At 40.1% G+C, this 24266-nt stretch overlaps 1 protein-coding gene and 1 long non-coding RNA gene across 6 annotated transcripts in view; one reads left to right on the top strand and one right to left on the bottom strand.

Moving 5' to 3' along the window:
- The window catches only part of LOC128895049 (WD repeat-containing protein 47), a 92790-nt gene that overhangs the window by 29153 nt on the left and 39371 nt on the right, over positions 1-24266 (bottom strand). For all 3 annotated transcript variants that reach the window (XM_054157271.1, XM_054157268.1, XM_054157269.1), the window contains exons 5-6: positions 21186-21296; positions 20715-20793 (exon numbers count right to left, since the gene is read on the bottom strand). In XM_054157271.1, coding sequence (XP_054013246.1) covers positions 20715-20793; positions 21186-21296 — 190 coding nt within the window. The remainder of the gene's footprint in view (positions 1-20714; positions 20794-21185; positions 21297-24266) is intronic.
- LOC128895067 (uncharacterized) lies at positions 17211-20700 on the top strand. 3 transcript variants are annotated; one of them, XR_008461682.1, is made up of 4 exons: positions 17211-18281; positions 18632-18825; positions 19759-19912; positions 20066-20700. It is a non-coding gene; the product is annotated as an uncharacterized LOC128895067 (long non-coding RNA). The 3 variants fall into 3 exon arrangements; XR_008461681.1 differs by having other exon boundaries at positions 18629-18825; XR_008461680.1 differs by having other exon boundaries at positions 17211-18825.

Genomic DNA, 24266 nt, shown 5'->3' with positions numbered 1-24266 from the left:
TTCGTCTACATATTGATAACGGAAAATTGATTTGGAAATATGAGGTCTATGATTTAAATTAGACAAATTTCTTCAATAGATATAGAAGGCACGAATACTTATGGGACTGACTCTACGTTTAGTACATGTTTTTCATATTCGTATAAGCAGTTAGAGGGTGTGTACAATCTATTATTATATTAGCCTCATTTATTTCTACTTTACCTATCAAGAAAAAGAAAACCGAAATCATTTTATAAAAATAATATACATGTATCCTAAACTAACTAAATGCCATTGAAACTAAATTCACGAAAATAAACACGTCACAAAGAAACGTTAGGATCAAAGCAAAAACCCCTTTAAAATCAATTTAAGAAAACGAAGAAACTAAACGAAGATGAAAGTTTCTACAACCTACAAAAAGTATCCATGAAAAGAGCACTCCCTTTCCTAAAACACTCGTGGAAAGGGTCCCTGATTGGCTTCGGGTCCAGATTAAATCCACCGCTGCGATCCACGATGGTTTTCTCCGGTAATTGACCGAGCGTCGCTGGTCAAAATCGCCAGAAAATGGGTCGTGGAGCGTATAATCGAGAAGACGAAGCAGACGTCGTATCGGTATCGGACGTGCACGCTTAGAGAAAGTCTCAGCGCGACACGAAAACTAAATTGCCGTATTCCGGCCGGTGGTCTGCGTTTAGTTTACGACGATTATCTGATCGCCGTTCGCGCTATAAACGTCGGTTATTTTTGCCCCTTGTGTTACCCGTTCCGGCGCGTTCATTCATTCGTTTTGCCAGAAAGCAACTTTCGATGGGACCAAGTCGGCGAACGTGTTCTCATCGAGGCGTTTTGAATTGCTCGACGTTCACTTTTAAGCGTGGGACGCATTTTAGGAACGAGCACTTAGTTGTCTCGAGTAACAATTGCTTTTTAGATTAGATTTATATTTTTCATTGATATTTCACTGTTTGGACACTGAACGATTCTAGAGGAATGGTTCGGGATAATTCTAAATAATTAGACTGTGGGAGTTTATGCAAATTCATATTTTCACAGGAAAAAGAAAGAAAAGAAGAATTGATAGTTAATGAAAAGAAAGCATGTCCTATCTTCTAAACGATGCAAGATGTATATTAGTGTTGATACTGTTGAATATTTCGCTAAATAAAACACGCAGGCTTGAAGTCTTCCATTAAGGTAATATACTTAAAAAACAAAAGATTAAATTTAGATACATGACGCGGTCTACTCGAGTCTACGATTCTACGACGACTGAAACACTCGTCTTCTGCGCGACGATAATTTTGCCAAACTCAACTGTTTCGGTTACTATTGATCGGAAGATCTCGAGTAAGTGAAATGAAACTTATAACGATTTATTTTCGCAAAAATCCAACAGATATTTTATATAGTTTTGCACTTGTGCATGTTCTCTTAGACTTCTACACATTTCCATCTGCCATTTATTCCTCTTACCTCGCGCGTCCTCGGGCACGATAAACGTTACCCACTTTTCCCCGAGAACTGTGCTTCAGTTTTATTCCAAAGATGTCACGAAACAAGAGCACGCGAGGTCAAACTTTGCAGAAAATTAGCTTCGCTTTAACCGTGATTTCGGATAGAGGAACTGCAAGTCGACGCATCCCGTAACCTACTTCGCGATGCAGCCTTGTTATCCAGAGAACGAGACTGGCCATCAGTTCTCTATTACCAAGTGCAATGAATACGAATAAGTTTCCACGTTATACCGACACCATTCTGGATTTTCCATAATTGGGCCTCGAGGACTGTACTTTTCTTTCACTCGTACGCGACTACTTCAGAAACGCGAACATTACTCTAAACGGTACTTTAAACACGCTGAAATTATACGATCAATTTTTCGCTCAATTTAAACTCTGTAACGCGAAGTAACCGCCACAGCGGTGAATAAATATTCGTGATTTAATTTTCTACTAACAAGATAACAAGGCTGTGAGGTTGACCGAGGTTGAGGCCTCGAAGTTAGGTAGATTTATAGATCTGATGACTAAATTCCAGAAGTCGAAACGTCATTAAATGCTCAACTAAGCTTCATCTTGAAAATTAATGCGATTCTCATTTAAACTAAATAATCAATCAAACAACGATAACGAGATTAATATACGCTCAACGTATGATTCATCGAAGACTAGGGACTTTTAGATCGCGGGATATCGATTTTCTCCTCTCGATAGTCGAGCCTCTAATTATTCTCAACAGTGTATTCACTCGAAGTGGCGAGCGAACACTTGCTGCAGGCACCGTATTCAGGTCGCGGAGAAATTCAAACAAGGATCTTATCTGATCGAGCCTATTACCTTGCGGAACAACCGAAGGTCGATCAAGGATCTACCAAATCATTCCAGGATCTCGGTAATGGTGATATTTCCACGGTGGACGCGCGTGTTGAGCGTTGCGGGGGCGATAGGGATCTTTTCGCTCCGAAAACCAGCAACAAGTGACCGTTCGAACTGAGAGGTCAGTCCGTCAGCTATCAGATCCGATATTAGTCTTACTCACGGTCTGAACGTGTCGCAATTTACCTGCTCGCGAACCCAGCCAACAAAGTGACTTGGTTTACACCGCGCGCGTACTTAATTCACGGGATAAAATAATGCGAACGAATGTTTAATTTTACTGCGTTCGCAACGAGCGTGTCATATCTGAAAAAAAAAAGAATAGGATGCAAATAAAGTATAGTTCAGTATCTTTTTTATACGGTGGACATGTTTCAAAGAACACGGAGTAGAAGGAATCGTGTAGTAAATATACAGGGTGAGGCAGCTAAACTGTAAGGCCGAACGAACGCACATGGCCGTAACCGATTTGAAATTAGTGTTGCAAACCGTTTGCACTCTTTGTTTTACCTACTCCGCTATCTTTGTTTTATCTAGATCCACGGTTGCATGCAACTAGTTTCAGAGTAGTTTGAAACTGATCAGTAGCGCCCGTGTGCGATCGGCCTTACAGAACGATAATGCCTGAACTATCGTGGATACAACATAATCTAACAGAAAAGAGTTTGAAGGTTCGAGGAGGCCTATCTTATATGACTATTGCATTTTTTGATCCAGATGGCTGTATCAAGGCCACCTTTTAAGGATTATTTTAAGGATTTTGTCTACACATAATGAAAGCTGACGTTGAGACGGCATGGACATTCAAGGTTTTGCATGAAGAGATTAATAACCTATATTAGTCGCAATGGCGAAATTTTATTAATTCTTCTCAGATATTTGGAAGATGGTGCCTCAGTTTAGTTGACCTTGGAAATAATGTGTATCAAAGGCAGAAATACATTAAACGGTGGCATTTTACAATAGTAATAACAATCTGAAACTTCTGAGAGGCAATTAAAATGAATATCTCCGAATTGAAAAGAAAAAGAGTTCTTTGTATTCCGTCATTCCACGACACTGAATGTCTGATAATTAAAGATAAACAGTGGGGATGATTCGTGTCGTTATATCAAGGAAGAAGCCTATCCTTATATACAAACCCTGTACAAAGTTTCTGAAATTGACTGAAAATTTATGTCTGGTGCTATCCTTTTCAAAACTTATTAATTTCGCAGTATACATCAGAAAAATCTGCATAACAGATAATATCTTTCGTTTCCCTTCGATCTAGCCCGACTGTACTCGGTAAGCGAATCAACAACACCGCGTAAACTGGCTCCGTGCAACCTGTTTGCTGGATTGGGGCAAAACGTTGGTGAACAGGTTGCGCAATCGCGGCGCTGTTCCTTCCCTCCGACTTTTTCACCCTTTCATCCGGCGCGCGGGAAAAATCCCGCTTCAGGTATTACCAGATCAACGTCGACGCGTTAAAAATGTTAATAACAAGCCAGTCGTGCGCGTGCGTAAGCGATAAGGAGCTCAGCGGTACACAGACAACATGTGGTTTGCTTTACGAGTCCTTATGCGCTACTGTAATTATCTTTCGTCCGGTCGTGGTACGCAGACCATGACTTATCGAAGCAAATGCCGAAAAATTCTCAAAAGCAATACTAACGCGCGTGTGGAAACGCGCCTGATCGATCATTCGCACGTTATCAACTGGATCCTCTACTCTAAACCTTAACGAAACATTAAATTTGAATTTTTTTTTTTATCAAAATCGTCAGAAAAATTTCAAAAGCAGTTCAGCATGAACTTAAGGTTCCAGAAATTAAAATATCGATGAACACCTGATAAAGACTTCTCTAATCGTTTAATCAAATAGTTTCGTACAGATTGGCAGTAAAACACGGTGAAATTATGATTCCATGCTGGTTAGACTCCATCGACGTCACATCGAGTGGAATGCACGATATTTGGAACAACGTGATTCGATTAGACGTGCGCATGGAATCACAGCATGAATGCCCGCTGATCTGTAACATATTTACAACCTTGCGGCTGTTTAGGTGCACCGAGACGTTAGGAGGATGATTGGGAGAAAACAGCGAGCTCGTGAAAATCACAAAGAATTTATAAGAAAGTCGATGACCATTAGATCCGCCTGGTCGGACTTGTATCCGTCGGTGGTACGTTTGCGACCTAGATTTCTTCCGAACGTAAAGGCTCAAGCATAAATTCTCATTATTTTTCGTGTACATTTTGTATGCTAATACGATTTTGTACGGCGATAATAATTAGAATCATGTTGGAGCAGAAACCTGTAAATTCAAGGCAGAACGCCTTCGACATTGCGGTGAAATCGAAAGTCGCGGTGCTGGTGTCTGGCTGGTAAAACAGAAACTCCTCCACGGCTTCGTCTACTGTTGGCAAGGAAGTGATCTCAGAAATACAATCAGGGTTCGTGGCTTGGCTGGGTGTTGCAGAACCTGTTACCGATCTAACAACCTCTGAATGTAAAGAATAAAAATTTAAAATCGTAGAAAAGGTATACATCAGAAACTCAGTAGAAACTTATACGTATTTCAATCTATAATACAACTAATTTAATTATCATATTTACAATATAGACTGGAGTTCTTAAACCTCATTTATTCTTCAAAATGGCAAGCTACCTATGGTGTTATTCTCAACAAATATTTTAACGATACGTTCCATAAATTATCACAGTTTAGTCCTTAGATTCTATCACTAGGGTAATAAAATAATACTTTGAAGATTAACATTTCTTCCCTTGTCTAACGATTTAGGCCTAAAGCCCTCCTAAACAACACAATATAACAAATTCTCACATTCCTTCCTTAGTTAAAACATTGAAAGAAGACAGAGAAAACAACAAACACACGGAAATTGATCTGGGAGACTCGCAGTAGAATTAGTCCGACAAAGGTCAGCCTGGGGAGCAGTAGATGAAGCGTCTGACCATGAACCAAAGAGGTCCGAAGATCTCGAGTTAGCGTGCCATCAAGTGACACTAGACAAATACGATAAACATTGCAAATGTTTAACGATGACCTACTTAATCGACTCTAAGAATAACGACAAGACGACTCGTTGACGCGAGGATAACCTGTCACTGGTCAAACTGTAGGTCGTGTTAAGAAATTGAAGAGAGTGGAGAAACAGTGAAAAAATCGATGGGTGTTGCCAACCAGCTTGGTAAACATGTTGTCGAGCATTGCCTACGCGTATCGCTTTACATGGAAATCCACTGACCAGCGAGTTATTAAAGGTGACGAAACGGGATAATCCGCAGAGTAATCTCGACGATCGTGAAACATAATCGTAACGAGAACTATATTTAACCGTGTTCAGGGTTGTGCGTGAGCCAAATGCGTGCTGGAAGGAACGTGAATAACATTAAAACGATTTAAACAGTGTGGATACCTTGTAATAAATTATCCTAAGTAAGTAAAAGAGTTTTAGCATGAAAATTTGTAATTTAAATCACGATTAGCGATGCATTAACAGGTCAAAGGTCGCAACAGTACAACGTGTAAATTGAGAAAATTCATCCTAATTATCGTTGCGCAAATTGCGTTTACCCTTGTTAACGCGTTTTCAGTTTTCCGCGAGCATCTCCATCTTCCTAATTGCATATTTCGTGCGATTTAAAGCGGCTACAGGGCTCCATTAAGTTGATTTTCATACCAAAGACGATTTAAGAAGTTATTAGCGCGTATACTATGAACACATCCTAGCGCGGTACTTCGACTCGTTAATGTGATACTAAATTCGTATCTGCAATTAAATTGTGGTTTAACAAAAAAACACATTTCCCTAAACACTTTTATTGACCACCGACGGAATCTTCCCTCTTTAAAGAAAGATAAAAGAATGCAAAATGAAGGAAGGTCTGTTTCATTGAACTTTAGAGACGAGACACGACTTTCACCTCATTGGCAAAGCACAGCACGCTCCAAAGTTGTCTTATCTCTCATAATTTGTGCGTGTAAAAAATGTATATTCGCATCCTACATAAATTGATATGCATACTCGTAGGATGCGTTTCTTCCGATACTTTTTTTTAACGCGCCCAATGCGATCCATCTATGAATCTGCGTGAAAATCGTTTCACTATTTCTAATTTGGACAAAATTAAATTGTATTATAATATTCAGTATTTTTAACAAATATATTTAGTGTCTGTATACGGCATTTTTGTAAGTGGTGTGTATAATTTTGAGTGACAGTAAAAACGATAAGAGAATAGACATTTAGGAATAATTGTATGCTATTATAGAGTAAACAAATATTTATCGCATTTATAAAGATTCAATCGATCACTCGAAATAGCCACAACGGTTCGATATATTTATATCCAGTATATTTATACTCGGCAGAATGATCAGTTTAAGAGCTGCTTAGCACATAAATGACAATGTTCATCAGACATTAAGTATACGTTTCGTAAATCCTGATCGACCGTCTTAATTGACCCGTTGGCGGCCAGGCGAAGAATTCTTGCCAGAGAAACGTCAAGGTTCACTAGCCCTGGTTTGTACATTTACCGCATGAATCACCGATTTCTTCGCGCGATACCACGTTGAACTTGACCCTATTCCGCGCGCTCGCGCTTCGTGCATTCTAATTGCATTTGACATAGGGAATCCGTGCAATTTCATGTTTAACAAAATCGATGGAACTGTAAATACACTTTTCTATTCCCTAGATCTTGAAACGGATAATTCCTGTAAATTCCAAAATAAATCCAACGTATTCTACTATATCCACTAAGCTTTTTTTCTTGCAATTTTGTTGTACTCCCTCCAAATTCCACTTAATTTATATTTACCCTCGAGCCTACTTTTCCTGTCGTTATTTCAATCCATAATAAATTTTTATTTTCTCCCATTACGTCACAAAGAAATTCTCGACATAATGCGTCAGAAATACAATATGTTTCCCTACTTTCATCCTTTAAACAGTCGTCTTCGCGCAGGCCCTCGCTGCATTCGAGCTCTCGAACAACGGGACAACTTTCCATTTCTTTGACTCTCGTGATCGCTGTGTGTTAAAACACCAAAGCTCCGGTTACACTGGTACATGAAATGTTTAGTGCTCGCGTAGGAGAGATTTGACGTCCGCTATGCCGTAACACGCTATGCGGAAGACATTCGAAGCACTCGCGAGCACTTTGTTAGTATGAAGAGCAAGCACGATCGTGGGCGCGCAAAGCCATGTGCACGCGATATTTTACATGGATTTTTACGCGCTGGAGAACGCAGATTCTTGAAACACGAAACCGACGACCACGGTCTCGAGAAACTACATACTTGCGACTGTGGGGCTGGCGATGTGTCCTTCAATCGGTGAGCAGATTTTATTTTAATTTTTGTTTAGATTCTCGTAGACTGTAAATGTAGTAAGGATAAATCTAAGGACTTTGAGAAAGGAAGTACTCGACGTAGAGAATTAGATAGGTAAGCAAAATTTAAAATGAGCTATTCTGTAACAACCTTCCATTTTACCAAAGGATTACAGGAACTTTAGTCTAAATTTTTTACTATTATTGAGGTTCTATTGCAGTAATTAATGTACTACGTATATTTCATCTTTAGTCAATTTGAAATATAATTATATTTTACGATTCAAAGAACAGTTTTCATCGATTAAATAAAGGGTCAGATGTGTGTTCCGTTTTTGATTCTTTATTAGAAACTGTCACCTAAATAGCGAATTTTTCCTAGTAAAGAGTTCCTCGCGAGGAAAAGTCGCAGGGACGCGCATGTGTCGCGTGTTTACGTGTCAATACGCGTCAATTTTTGCTAACGGTACAGGTCTCGATCGGTCAATCATCTCGGACGTCGTACCGTGAGATAAAACGGTTTTGCGCGGTACGACACGAACGAAATCTGCGATCGCAGAGAACGCGTGCAGTTGGAGGCGTATCGCGGCCGATGCACGTGCATCGTATCGAGGAAGTAAGCCGTGCAACAAAGTCACGTGCCGTTTTAGACGGAAATTGGCCAGGAGTTCAACAATTACGTGCACAGTCCGATGCATCCTACAAATGAACCGTTCGTTGCACAAATCGAGTAACTCCATAAAACAAAAAGTTGCTGAAAATTCGCTGAAATATAAAAAGTTATAATTATAGCGAATGTTTCAACACTGAAATTTAAGATTTTTCAATAAGTGGAGTTAATCGATTTGTGCAGCGAACGGCTCAAATAATGGAAGTGCACTCCAAGAAATAGACGACAAAACAGACAAATTTGATCCTCGTATCTCGTTTAGAGGTTTACGTACTGGCACAGGCAAAATAGGCCTCTGTATCGTTCAGGTGATAGAAAGCACCTTTCTGTTACCTAATATGCTTCGTGTGTTGCGATTCGATAGCGTTTGTAATTAGAAGCAGACAACCGAATTCGACGATAATCAAAATTGACTCTTTGATCGATTGACATTTCCGTAACGTAATTGCTTCTTGTCCAGAGGATGAGCCTTTCATTTTTCTGATGCATACATGTTACGTAAAAAAAAAACTTTCCATTCGATAACGAATCTTGCACAAATTACGTAAAGCAAACAGCACAGTGTTCTGTCCACCGTTTCTCCAGTCTAAATACCTGCCATGAGACTGGTCTGGTATAATTTAATCGATCGTTTTAATTCGTGTACATTTGATTTTTATCGCTGTGTTAGGATCACTTTGTTCAGAATTACTTTCAATTGTGAACTCAACAGCTTCGATTTCATTATTTGACTCCAAACAATTTTTGTGTTTTATTCTCCCGTTTGTCTCATGTTATAATTTAAAACGTCAACAAACATAACCAACCAACTTTTATTTTCGATGAATCAGCCTCCTTCGACTTCGATTGAAATCGACACGACCTCGTCGCGTTCAGATTCGTTTCGCCTTGTTCCTGACGCGATTAGAAGTACGTTCGTACTAATTGCATCAGTGTATCAAACGATCAGGTATACACGGGCGCAGATTATGCTTTCTCGTTCCCGACGCTTGGATGCAAATGAGCATTTACTCGCGAAACAAGCTACTGGGACTAACAATACACCGTTCCTCGTTCAACGAGCCGCAAAGCGATTGTTCCGCGATACGAGTATTATCCGTTTAGCGAACTAGTTCTCGACGTACGGTCTGCTCTCAATTATTAACCAACGTAGCTGCGAGGTATTAGAGCTCTCGTCGCAGTTACACCTAACAGCTTGGTTAGACGAACTAAACGACCAGTGAATAATACCTTAAAAAAATTAACACTCAAAAGTTAAAAAAAAGGTAGCTCACAAATTAGAAACAGCACTCCTACTTAGGTTACAACGGCGTGCTTACTCACAGGTCCAACTACGCAATTATAAACAAAAACTGCACAGAGTGTGGCCGAATAACACGTACCAGCGGGCACGAGGTGGTTTCTTATGAAAAAGTAAGAACAAAATATGCAATACAATTTTTTCATATAAAGCTTAGTTTTCGAGAAAATCGAGATTGAAAATCCTATTCATACGTATGCTGTTACGGCTGAGTTACGTAAATGGTACAATAAAATGTTCGTTAAAACTCTTCTGTGTATTTATTCTTGAACTCGGTAACTTTTAAATCCTGAGTAGACATTATTTATAAACACGATACGCGGTATACGATGCTCTACAGCATACGTATGAATAGGATTTTCAAAATAGATTTTCTCGAAAGCTAAGCTTTAAATGAAAAAATTATATTCCATATTTTGCTGTTATTTTTTCATAAGGAACGTGTATAAAAGAGTTAGTAGTTTTATTCCACACAAAAAAGATCGGTCAAGATCGATACGCACTTTTCGACGCGATGAATTCGGCATGGTGGAATCGTCGACGAGCTAAATAAAGAGGAAAGATGGTGAACGCGACGGAATAATCCCAGGATGAGTCCACGGGCGACGCGATCGTGCCGATCGAATCGTGTTGAACTTCATGACGCGGACGCTGCTTTTAAATCGACGCCGTTCGGTAGTGTGGCCATATCGAGGACCGCGTGGCGTGGGTCGATCGGTTGCGCACGATCGACATTTATAAGGGAGCGTTTGTAAACGCGAAACGAAGACGAGGAGGAAGCGGGACGCGCGACGGGAATGTAAAAATTGTGAGTTACAAGCGCCGCGCAGGTGAGTGTGGGTCGCTCCATGGCCAAACGACGCGTAGGCCTCACCTGCGGTAATCTGGTTTCAGGAAATGCGCGCTACCGTTGCGTTCGAGCTGAGACTCCAAGTGCAATGCCAGTTCCACAGAAAATCGATGGAAACTATGGAGTCACAGCTCATAATTCATTTTCTCTGTTGATTATTAAACGATAAGGTTTTTGGAAAGTATCCATTTATTTGTTTTTAAGTGAGGAATAGCTGAGGAAATTTAATTAAAATTTATATGACGACATGTGATCGTAAATAAGAGATCTAACTGATTGAAGAGATGCTGTAACGTTTGTGTTTAAATTCAACCCATTCGAATGTTGCTGGCGTACCGATGAACGTTTATAAATGTAATCTGAACACGCCCCTAGAACTTATCAACTGTTCCTAATTGTAATTGATGCCAGTCATCTCTTTCTGTGTCAATGACTTGTTAAAGGAGTTACGAAAGCGACAAGAACAGTTTAGCTAGCGAATTATTGCAAATCGTGAATGAAATTCTTTGGGACACACTTTACAGGGCACAATGCAATACAAGGAAAGAGGAATACAGAAAAGATGATACGAACAAAATAATGGATAACGATGGTCATTTTCTGCGAGACGGAGTTTCAGATAAAATGCACTTGACGAACTAGAAAATAAGTTAATTCGACATAGTATCAGTTAGAGTTGTTATATATACGTGACCTGCATGAATAAAATTCCACTGTGCAATTCTTGTGTTTTGTAAAACAGGCCAATGTCAGAATTACTATCCCATATGTAGATTGTAAAAAATAGAAAATTCGTGGTAAACAAATTTCGATTCTTCGTCTAAAATAAAATTACAGATTGAATCACGTGGCATTCGACGGTTGAAACGCATCGAGAGGCATTCCAACGAAATAGGAATACAAATATTTGCTAATCGACATCGTAAATACCCGTGACGCCTTACCCTAGAAACGGCACTGGTGAAATTTATTGCTAGCAAAATGGCAACCATAGAATCGCGGTTTTCGATGAACAACGCGTACGGAGCGTTTACTGTGATTTCTAAACATTTTGGAAAGCGTTCTCCTTAAAAAAAAAAAAAGAAAGAATTTCTGTGGCTTGTATACAAAAGGATCGTATTCCATTTTTAATTAAAACTTAGAAGTGAAGGTAATCACCTAATCACTAATAGAGATACGTGACAAATTATAAATAATGCAAGAAGAATATACAACGAGACGTTTAACCTCTTCACGTCCTTGGCCACATATGTGGACGTTTAGTTTGTTATAATTATAGTTACTGTCGATAATAAAAAGAACAAAAATTTGATAACAACTTATTCACTACAGAATTTTATGGTTTGACTGCACTGATAATATTATTTCTGATGTACAGTTATAGTTATAAGTAAAGCATGAAAAAAAATCGTCCCTGAAGAGATTAAATTGTCCACAATATCCTATATTAAAAGTCTCCTTTTGCTCCCACCCTTGGATTGTAAGATGCTCCCTACCCAAGGACCACGCCCTCCACTCTGTAAACGCTGTTCACGTGCTTCTAATGATCAACGTGAACGAATTAACGAGATCGAAAGCGCGTATCCTCCGGCGCGGTGGATGCTTTCATAATCAGTCGATGACTAACACGGCGTATAGCATATCCATACCGTGCAAGGCATGTGGATGACGTAAGTACGTGCCTAACACTTTGCATGTCCCGGCGCCACGTGTAAAGCACCTCGGTGATACGAAAACAATTATTTCTGTTCATTTGTGTTACGGATTTGATCAATATATACTTTGCTTAAATGCATACGTAACAAAACAAAACTATAGACCGTGGATGTTCGTATATTTATGGTGAGTCGAATGTGTGCAAATGAAAAATATATACAGTCAGTTCCGTGTACATATTTTTAACGAAATATTTATTTGAAAACATCGAACCTATTATTTAATTTAGGCAAACTTCTTTAATAGACGTAGAGGGTACGAATATTTATGAGACTGAGTGTATAATATTCAAGTACTCAATTTTCTTTTTGCATCTATGAAAATATCAACTTGAACAAGCATTTACAGTCGATACATGTATATTATCAAAGAGGACCAAAATCTGATCAAAGCGTCCAAATAAATTTATCTAAATAACGCCAGTTCGCGATGACCAAAATCATTCGTAACACAGCAAATATAAACGTTAGTCATAAACCAATGTGACGTAGACCTCTTTAAATCGTTTAATCGGCAGAATTTGAATGGCACGTCATCGTGCCACTCGTGCATTTTTCTTTACATGTAATGCATTAAGCACAAGAGAATTAAAATACCTGGTCGATGCCAGCGTCGAACGTTCCCTCCTCCCAAATGGGATCGTCCCAACCTCCGGACGATCCGGAGGAGCCCCTGCGACCCGGATCCCACGAGTTTCTCTTCGTATTATCCAAGGAATCCGTGGAGAGTCTCCTCCTGTCGTATGAGCCTCTTCTGCTGGAAAGTGGTGCCATGAGCTTGTCTCTCCTCAGGCTCCCGTTGGATCCGATCGATAGATCCGTGCTCAACGTCACGTTCAAGTTGCTCCTCAGATTGCCACTGGACCCAGCCATACAGCTCTTCAGGTTTGACGTGCTTTTCGCCTTCAGATCGCTGCTCGACGAGCACAAGGTGCTCTTTAAGGTTGGGGAGGGCGGAGAGGTCGCGAAAAGACTGGACAAATTGTTAACATCGCGTCTCGAGCTGGGCCTCTGGAGACTAGACATCGATTTCGCTACGTAATCGCGTCTCAAAGGCGAATTATAGTTTGAGACGATGTCTTTTTTCAAGCAACCCATAGATCTGCCTATAGGGTCACGTTTCAAGGCCGAGCTGCCTATGGTGCTCGAGTACGAGTCCCTCTTCGTGTGGTTTATGGCTCCTATGGACGCACCCAGAGGATTCTTTCGTAAAGTATTAGGAAAACTCGAAGGATGAAGCTCCTTCCTCGGTGGCGACATGGGCAATCCGAGGGATCCTTTTCGATTAGGGGATGTCCCTAGGTGACTGTCTCGACGACTCAGGAAATCCCTTCTAGTTTGCTGCACGTTCCCCGCGGATCCTCTGCGATTCCAGCAATTTTCCTTCGCGTGCTTCCCATGAATATCGCAACAGCTTGAGTCGATCTCCACTTTGACCACCTCTGGGTTACCTTGCTGTTGCTCCAACTTCACGTCTCTAAAGAGAGCCTCCAGGCGACGGATCGCCGCCTGCTGATGGGCGGAAGTTGACATGTCGAGACACCTAATTCGCTTAGAGAAACTCTAGCTTCTTGGAGTTTCGGAGTTCAGGCTTCTTGCCTGAGCGATGTCAATGATACTCGTGGGTTGGATAACATTTGATAGAGGAGAATTACTGACTATCTTGTAGCTGTTGACGCAAAATTTTCGATATTGTATCTACTCAGCACGTAATGCGTGCGATAACAGTACTGCTCTTTCAAGTAGTTCGAATGGAAATTTTCTGTCAAGTATTTCGAACCACTTGATTTCAAATTTACGAGAAATATCTGTAGGAATACATCCAGCACGTGATACGCGTGATGTCAGTAGTATGCGTGACAGTGGTCCCGTGGGAGTGTCTTCTAGTTATTTTTACGGTTCAGAATTGCCTCGAAATTATCGAGGAATATTCTTCTATGTATCCAGGAAGTGATGTGTGCGACGACGCTGTATTTCCTCAACTTGCAACGCTAACAAATTTCCTTACGTTGAACTGTTCGAAGCACGTTGGTCGATCCCAACAAAACAATCCTTTTTGTTTTCGCTGTTGGTTCGATGAATAATTGAATCCAACAGGTATCTCTCACCGTGAGATGGCACAGGACGCGTGGAATTCACTACCGCCCCGAAGGCTGGCGAACATGTCCCGTTAAAAGACGTACGGACGGTTCACGGAACGGAAACGTAATCGTGGTTACATGGAAACGCGTGTGCGGCGTAACACACGTCCGGTGAGGTACTGGGGGACTCCGTGAGGAGAGAGACCCGAAGGCCTCAAAGGAGCTCTCCATACGGATCCCCACCAGAGCTGTGGCATTCGCAAAGTCGAAGTCTCCATATTAGGTCAAACCTTATGGGTTTGTCGCGCAAAACTGCGGGTGAACACCGACACGACCCTGGCAGCGAACGTAATCGGGTCGAGTGCCAACTCGCTTTGCCATTGTGAGCTCTACTTCTCGCTGTTTATGGCCTATCTCCCGCGCACGACGCGTTCCACTGTCGCAAATGTATATTCCCACGACTCTGCGATAGATCGATCTATGCAATTTCACATTTTATGGCGCTCTTAAAAGGATTCAATTTTTATTGTATTCCTTTCTTGACTACATGAAGCGTTTTACACAGAGTTTAGTTTTGGAGCGAAACTGCATATGTCGAATTTTGCAACGATAGGACTTTCGTTTTTTAGGTTGGCTTTCAATCGAATCCTTTTTGAGTCATTTTGCTTTAGATCTACCAGTTTGACATGTATAGATATAAGATTCTCTTCCTTATCTTTGCACTCTCATTTTTGGATTTCCTCGATTACAGATGCTGATACTTGGACTATCTGTGACGCAACGCTCTTTGTTCTATCAATACAAACTTCTATGTTTGTCTCCAGTTGTCTGTCCTTCGATACTGTTAATCATTGTTGTCAATATCATTGTCGATAATCTGTGTACTTAAGAATATCAGCAAAATTTTGCGACGAGAAAGTTTTTAAGCAAAATATTATAAATAAAAATGTGACACACGTTGTATTATAAAGTAAACATCTGCATCCGTTACATTTTGTTTAAAATTTTTGCGTATTAAATCTGTATGTCTTCGTGATATGTTTTCCGGAGTTATTTCTTAAACATGCTTGGTTGCGAAGCGGAGCAATCATTTGAGAATACTGTAGTATCGCAATAACACAATAATAAATACCGAAAGTGTCGAATTCTCGGTATCATACCACATTTTACTTTACAAATTCAGACCATATTCTCGGTACTAGGATCAACTCGTTCGTATATTTTTTTGCGCCTCGTGTTTGGTACTGCTGTTACAGAAGGCCTAGCCTTCAGCGGACGAACGAAAGGGGAAAAAAATGTTTATTGCCCGTTACTATTTGAGAACAAAAACGGCCGGTGAGTCACGGTCGAACCGCGGTAAACACAGTTTATCGTGTCAAACCGATACAAGAAAATATTTAAGACAACGAGCTACGCGCTTATCACAATATTCTACTACGTGGTCGACAATTATGTATTCAACAACTATCCTTTCAGAACGAACTTCGACCAATGAAATAAAAAAGTAATAGAATACACGTTGGGTAACACGCGAATGGAAAATCGATAGGAGTTAAATATTTATGTTAAAGTTAATCATGCTGTTAAAGCAATAATTACACTGTTCGAGGTTTTTGGCTTGAGGGAATATACATTCTGACGTAAACAATAATGTTTGCATATGAAAATTTAGAGGCAGGAGCGATATGAAAGATTTATGTAATCAGAAGAGTATGGCAGGCAGAGTTCTTTATGCGCTTCCCATTCACCAAGACACGGGAGCACTATGTCGGTAAAATCCGATTGCGATCTCGTATACCGATGCTTTTAATTAATCCCTGCATCACCAACAAAAAGCGGTAACAGTGTACTGGTATTCACTGTGTGTTCTGACTTTCACGAGGGCAACGAGATGGAGCTACGATCTATTCCGCGTTCTATACGCACTCGAGGCGTACTTACAATACCCAGACAATGCAATGAATAAATTTTAAAAAAACCCTGTCAACTGCTCTGTCAATTTGTTTACTTCCAATCGTGTAATCAAATTATATATAAAATAAAAGTCATGGTTGTACAGTACGAAATCATTAATTGAATTTCAATACAGTTTGAGGATTAGAGTATGACAAGAAATTTGTTGTAGGAAAGAAGTTTGGAAGTATAGAGATATATTTTAATTAAATTTGTGCGGGTCTAATCTATGGTTAATTGTCATTAACATAATCGTCACGTCACAGCGTGTAATGCGCACGTGTCATTATTATGTTACTAGGCGTATCTTCGACACCCACATGCCGATTCCAGTTCACCTTGACGATCGAAGGTGTATCGCGCTTTTAGTTCTAGTAGGAAAAGGTGTACCCTTTCGGAAAAGCGACACGCTCGCAGGTGTCGAGTTTCCAGTGGAATATACCGTGACAATTGTTGCAATTATCGGCACGGAAAATGTTCCTTTCTCAATAATTAATTAGAACAATCGAATTTCATTGATCGTATTTTTGAATGACACGAAAAGTCTTCCAAACAATATTTAACATTCACTGGCAACAGAGAAAAAATTAATACATACAATGGAGCACAAAAATGATTTAATCATCTACTGAAAAGAAAAGATTAATAATATATGAGTAATACCTACAAGTGTAAATGTTATAAACGTAATTTCTCCTGTACATCGTGAAATTATTTAGAGGCTCGCGAATTTTTCAAAAAAAACAATTCATCCTAAACCAAATAAGATGTACCATGACTATAAAACGAGGTGGTACGTTCGATAAGCATGCTAATTTCCTCGGTTACGTCATCATAGGACGGGAATTAATATTGAAAAATGAGATTTGTCGCAGAATCATCGCTAAGTACGCAGCGTGACAAAAAAATCTCGCGAAACCATGCTCGCCCACGCGGAACGACCATTTTCGTTTGCGGCATGATGCGTCTTCTAATTGTGCGAGGCAAATGCGCGAGCATGCATCGATTTGCATCTATCAACTGCGTCATCGCGCAACGTGATCCAAGCGTTAGAATTTCGTGTGTAGGTGCTCGGACCTTGTCTGGAGTTTACCACCACGGCGCGTTTGGAACGTTCCATTCGCAATACCAACAAAGAAATACTTGGTAGCAGATTACGAAGATGAGAATAAGAAAAGATTTTCAATTATTCCTAAACCTTGAGACTTTTCTCAACTCTTTCAATGAAATATGATTAAAATTCCACGAAGTAAATTCAATATTTCATTCATTTTTCTATTTTAATATTTCTAGCTTCAACTGGAAAATAATTGACTATCTATACGATCCAAAGCACGTGTTTTCTGTAATACCGAAAATTTATAGGCCATACTTTGTAACGTTCGTCGAGCACGAGAACGGAGGAAAAAGATACTGCTTTGACGGAAACCTGTGCCACCAATGCATATATAACACCTACGAAACCCGATTTATCCTGGCCGTAGTACGCAGATACGCTCGTGTCGCAACACCTCTGCGCTGAAAAGCAAATCTTGCGCGGATCGATTGAACTAGTTGGCGAAACTGGAAAGGGACAAAACAGGCCGTGACCCATTGACTCATTAGCACGTCCTAAGACAGATACTACTACCAGCAGCTGTTGGCGATCGCGACGATCACGTACCTGGGCCATGGGAATCGGATCGAAGTCGCATACATGCGCGTCAGAATGGACCGTGGACACCTGGTCGATCGCGATGCAGTTCCACGAAATCATTGCGTTGCATAATCCGATCGCATTGGCAACGCGGATGGCGATTCTACAACCAGAATGACTAATGCCTCGTGGAGCTGCCTCTGCGAATGACAAGGTATGTTCCAGCTGATGAGTATTCGATTCGATCAACTTTGCATAAGATGCAGTTCAAATTACTAGGGATAAAGATCGTGGAGCTAATCGAGGAAGAGGTGAAGAGTGGACACTTAGAAAATTTGAGTTTTCAGGCACTGAAATTCTATTGTAAGTAATCTAGTTTATTTTAGTTTTAGTTTATTTTTTTTATCGAGAAATTATTTCGTGGGCTTATTTATTAAAGAAATCTTAAATACTAATCAACAAAATAATTTCCATCATTTTCTAATACTTTTTGCCAGAGTAAAGACACTAATTGTTCGATTCTCTGTTTAAAAAACTCCTTCGATTTTTCATTCAAAAACTTTTCCAAGTCGAAAACACTTTGATTACTTTCCAAGCTCAAGAGCAAGGTGTTGATTTCGTAGCCCATCTTGGATGGCCTGAAGAAAGATCTTTAGAAAGTTTGAGTTTTTTCAGTAAGTAATAGTAATATCGAACCCCTATCCCTTTAGCAGACGTCGATTTCGAATTTGGAGAGTTGATGTAAAGCGAATTATATCTGATGTATTCGACACGAAAGGAAGGCCTCTTTGTTGATCAAACGGTGACGCAACCGGACGTTTCGACGGGAATAGATTCAACAGTCGAATAATTATTACAATGATTGCACAAAGTTTCATTGCTTGACAACACGTCGACGTCAGTTATGGTAATTGCTTCGCTAAAATTTTATCAGTGTTTTCCTTTCCAGCGTTTTTCGTCGTCGTTCGAACGTAAAAATCATTGGACGCGGGCTGAACAAACGCGTTATCCGAGCAGATCTTCCGCAACGGAAACATTACGTCGCGCGATAAATATCCAAGCAAGCTTTACGCGCGTTTAATGTGTCTCGCGGCTGGTTGCATCACTCGGTGGACTTTCCGGAAAAGGATTCGACATAGTCGAGCGAAGACAAGAGCAGAGAAGGGAAGAGTTATGCGATCAATTGCTAATCGCGTCAATTAGAACGTTTAATTGGCAATTCGACGATTAACCAATCGGCAATTGCTGGAATTCCAGACGACGTCGAGCCAAATGGCGACGAATGCTTTCCCTTCGTTTCTGACTTTATCGATCGTACCAATATTTTGCAAAATTTGGTAGCTGTCTGCTTTGCAAAGAATCAGGAAAAACTTGAATTCAGTTTGAGTGATATTAAGCTTTCTGTGTCACGTATACCAAAGCAATGCACAACGAGCTTCTTCAGACGAATTTAAATTAATTATTTTCAATCTGATACGTGTTAAAAAAAAAAAAAAAAAGAAACCACATATTAGAAAATCTGAACGGAACCAGTGAAGACATTGAAACGATTTCTAAATTTAACCCAGAGGAGGAAATCAGTGGTAAACCCGAAAGCCACTAAACTCCACGTATACATTGAAACGGTTTTTCCTGTAACTCGTGGATAATTTTCCAAATTTCACTGTAGACCTTTTATACTTTCACCGTCGGATCGACTGATTTGCGACGAGGGACAGTCTCTTTAACTGTCCTGACATTTGCGCAAATCGTGTGAAAAAGTTGCTTGTCCACTAAAGGAAAGTTATAGGTTTTTACTAAACCACGATTAAACTTTTGAAAAAGTATATTGAAATTACAGGTTAGTTCCAAATAGGGAAGAAGGGAGGTATCGTTGAGTGCAATATTTACAACGATTCGCGAAAATTGTCGACAAGCCAGTTTCATCGATGCATAGCAAGTTTAACCATAAACGGGTCATAAATTTATACTAGTCTCCACGGAAATAAGGAAAGGTGGGTAGAAAGTTGCACATTAATTCGATGATCAAAACGCTATTTGCAACCACTTTCTGCGGTCCTACGATTTCCAGCGAACTCTTTAATGCATTTGCTATTTCATGCGATTCATTGTCGAGTTTGTCTTTAAGAATCGCGAACAACTTGTAGACATTTGTGAATTCAATTTGTAAATCCAACAATGAGCGAAGCTGGAACGTCACGGTTATTTTTCACTTTGCAAATGTGGGACGCAAACGTGGATCTATCAGTGATATAATATTAAGGTGACTTGGAAGATGTTGCATATATTGGCCGATTCACTTCCTGATTAGTTTTTAAGTCAATCGAAATTATGTATCCTCAATTTATCTGCAGTTTCATGTTATGCAGCTTTTATGAAATTATTGAAAATGGATCTACGTGAATGTTTGGTGTCTTTTTACATTCAGCATGTCACTGCTTGCGGAGATTATCCTGCGAGAAAGCATATTTTACCACTTAATAAATGAAGATTGTGACAAATGAGATATTCTCTGAGACATTGAAATAGCAATCCAATGGACTTGACGCGTAAAATCAATAATAAACGAGTATAATTAAGGTGTGCAGGTTTCCTTGGATTGCACATGTATCTATCTATGATTAAGTTTCACGAAACGACGTATCAACGTTGTTCACACGTTAATCATTATATGATTCTACCGCTATCAGTATCCACAAAAACAGCAACGTAAACGGCGTTGAATACAACGAATGATGTGTTATTTAATATGGTTGTATCGAGTGCAATAATCATAATCTCATTTTATTGACTTACCTTCATCGGCTTGACGACATCGTAATGACTCTCTTGCGTTCTAGAATCGTAGGCAGTGCCCAACGTCGAGTTCTGTCTCCTGGAAAGATTATACGTAATAAAATACACGATGTTCCTCGTCAACGTCAATATTTAGCAGATTGCGATATCGACTTGAAAGGTGCGTGGGCACACAGGTATCTCAATTCGAGCAGTATCGAATGTTCGAATCTCTGCTCCAATCAGTATACCTTATCTTAGGTATGATGGATTTTAAAATACATTTTCAATTTTCTGAACTCCCTAAAACACAATTCCTGGACCTTATCAGACTATTACTAAACAAAAATTGGGTTCTTGATCGCTCTGGAAATTCTAAACATTTTTCTTGGCGTAGTATCTATTCGTTATAATTTCTGAGTCAACTCATATTAAGATTTAGATTGTTTAACTATAGTTCGAGAATGTTAGATTGGTGATCGAGATACTTACACCATTGAATCGGATCCATTGACAGTAGGTTTCGGTGACTGGATCCCAGACCGAACAGGTGTGCCCATGTGAACAGGCGAGGGTCCTTTACTTCCCAAAGGTTGCTTCATGCTGCAATCATAATAGAAAGCAAACTATCAGTTACCGAATAATACGCAAATTCCTGAATTGCGACTGCGTATCCGTTCAAAGCATCGGCGATTCCGCGTAATTAGATAACTATTCTCTAAAACCTGTGTCAAGGATAAATTGATGAGTTTGCTTTAAATTTTCGCATCGATTTTGAAACAGCCATGTGGCAGCAAAGCTCGTCGTCATTTTCACGTTGGCAAACGTTTAGAGGGTCGTGAACAAGATTTCCATCGGAATATCATCCGGCAGAAGCGATGGGGTTAGAAAGGTCGCTCGAGACCTAGTCATTATTCAAGCAAGACGTGATTTATGGAAACAAGATTTCCCCGCATCCTTTATAGGCACATAATGGACGCGAATCATTGTTTCCATCCATAACAGGCACTCACAGTTTAACGTTACTTATACATAAACACATTTATTTTTTTGGAGCAGTTTATCTATCGATTTAAACGATACTACAACGACAAGTGTACATCGTCCCGTAGTCTCGAGGCATTTCCAAATTTGGTTGCTAGCAAAGACTAACTTTTTCTCGAACCAGAAACCTGCAAAGGAGATTATTGCATAAATTTTGCACTGGACTCGCAACGTTGCGACACAAATTCGCGAAAGAAATTTCTACGTAAACCTGAGGCAATATTCCGAACTAAGCAATTTCGTGAGTTCGCGATTTTCTGCGTTTCACAAATATTCCTTCGATATTAGAAAGTCGTAAAGGAAAGCGTTACATCAAATTTTTCATTTCTCCGACGACGCGTTAGAATTGCGAATGAACAAAATTTCGCAAGAGACTTGCCAATTCTCTGGAAATGTTTACGGCTAAGGCAATATAACGTGTTTACAGAACAACGCTGCGGAATTCAATACACGTTCCGTTTTTTTTTTCATTTCTTTTTTTCGTTCGACAGACGTGCGAACAAACCTCGCGCGATTTACTAACATTTTCCGAGTCGGTGTCGAACGGTTTCTATAGAATCAACGCTCGATTTCCAAGCCTCCGTGTTCCGTTATATAAAATCTCGCATTGTCACGACATCGTATACTACTCTCTATCGCTGTATCACAATTGGAGTCAAGAGCAAACATTAGTAGTTTGAGTGTTAAGCGAACCAGTTGTATTGTGCCATTCTTGGACTAATGTGTTCTCATCATAGCTCACTAAGTATACATATTTTTGTTTGTTAAGGAATCAGAGCCAATTGATCAAAATTTCAAGGTTTATTGGGAAATGAACCTTTGGAGGTCTTAAATGATTCTTAGAAGTCGAACAAAAATTAATTTACGGTTAAAAGAATGAATGTTTAGTCTCGATGCACGGTACTGTTCCAGACGGTCAATTAAAATCCTCGCACAGGGTTAAATTTATTTGAATGGGAACTTTACGTTAATGCTTCTAACGACGTATCGTTAGAGTCATTTTCGCGGCTGGACATCGCTCTGAAATCAGCACGCGTGTCAGTTGCCTGACAGGAACTGAAAGCGGAAACTGTTCATAATTCAGCGTTGTGTTTTAAATGAACGACGCTAAATTGGCGACACTGTGTCCCGACAGAATTGTCTATTCGTATGCAAAAATTCTGAATAAAGTAGAGAAAAGGGAAGTTTTGGACACTATCGACAAAAGATCAAGAAACGTAATAAGACAACGAGGCGAAATTTCTATCTTGGCTCTCTTTTTCCTCTATGATACTAATGTTCCTTTTTATATTAATTTATAGAGTGTATTCTCAGGTTCAAGATTAGATGCCAGGTTAACGAATGACTAATGATACTGATAGAGTATGAATTAGAGGTAGTGTACCAGGTAATGCACACGTACGTAATAGTGACTATGATTTATTGTACATGCTTCGTTTGTTCAAGATAAGATTCTTCGAAATGTACTCTTTGAAGCAGCAGATGAAATTAAATAAGGATGACGGGTAGTGGTTACAAGTCTGTTTCAGTAAATGAATTATGATCAACCTCGTTGCAACTTGTATTCAATTTTTTATAATAATTCAAGCTACTTTAATAATGACACTCAATTGTTATGCTTTACAAAGTATACTTAATTATATCAAATTGAACGAAATTTATATATTTTTACTCTATTTAATAATGCATTGGTCCTGAAGAAGGCCAGCACTAATGTTCGAAACGTATGAATCAAATAAATAAATCGTTTCGACTGAATCTGCCCTCCCATGTTAAACAATATCTACCGATTCTTGATCATTCTCTTACCCTGCCCTCGTTATTATACCGATCAGCGATCTACAAACGTGAAAAAATAATATCTCGTGTACCGATTGACGCAAGGCGGCGTAGACCCAGCGCTCTTCAAGCTGCACGTGCTACTGTGGCTGCTCTGTTTGGTATAAATCGGCCGATTGTTTGGGGCCACGCTGACACGCTCCGCGATGCGAAACCGCGGTACGGTTGGCTTGTGATAAATCATGGTTCAACCTCGGATCGTCCACCCAAAAGTTTTCACAATCTCAGTTTCATCGTCGAACATCAAACAACCCGAACAAAACGATCGGTCCACGAGACACGGTGAGAGCACAAAAAGCAAAATCCAAGATGCGATAGGAGCACAACGATGAAAATCCAAATGCGACAGGAGCCAGACGTCTCGGTTGGGAGGACGAGGAAACACTGAACGAAAACGGAGTACGAAACGATCGGTTCGCGGTCACGTGACGATTTGACCGCTTTGGAAGTCGCGGAATCCGAACTGCTCGCGTCGTATTTAGGGGCGCACGATTCGAGACCGAACGGAATCTTGAGATCGCTGCTCGGACGCTGGTGTCGCGGTTGCAGGGAACGATGCTGCTACCGAGGAAGCCCGACGTGGAGTATCGAGGGAGCCCAAGCGGCGACCACGATTTCGCCCGCCAGCGGCATTAGACTCGGCTGCCCCGTCGAATCACTCACTCCGCTCGCAATAACAAACCGTATCGC

The sequence above is a fragment of the Hylaeus anthracinus genome, unplaced genomic scaffold (assembly GCF_026225885.1).
Source record: "Hylaeus anthracinus isolate JK02 unplaced genomic scaffold, UHH_iyHylAnth1.0_haploid 4, whole genome shotgun sequence".
Taxonomy (NCBI): domain Eukaryota; kingdom Metazoa; phylum Arthropoda; class Insecta; order Hymenoptera; family Colletidae; genus Hylaeus; species Hylaeus anthracinus.
Note: the sequence above shows the minus strand (reverse complement) of the source record. Positions and strands in the feature narration are given on the sequence as shown.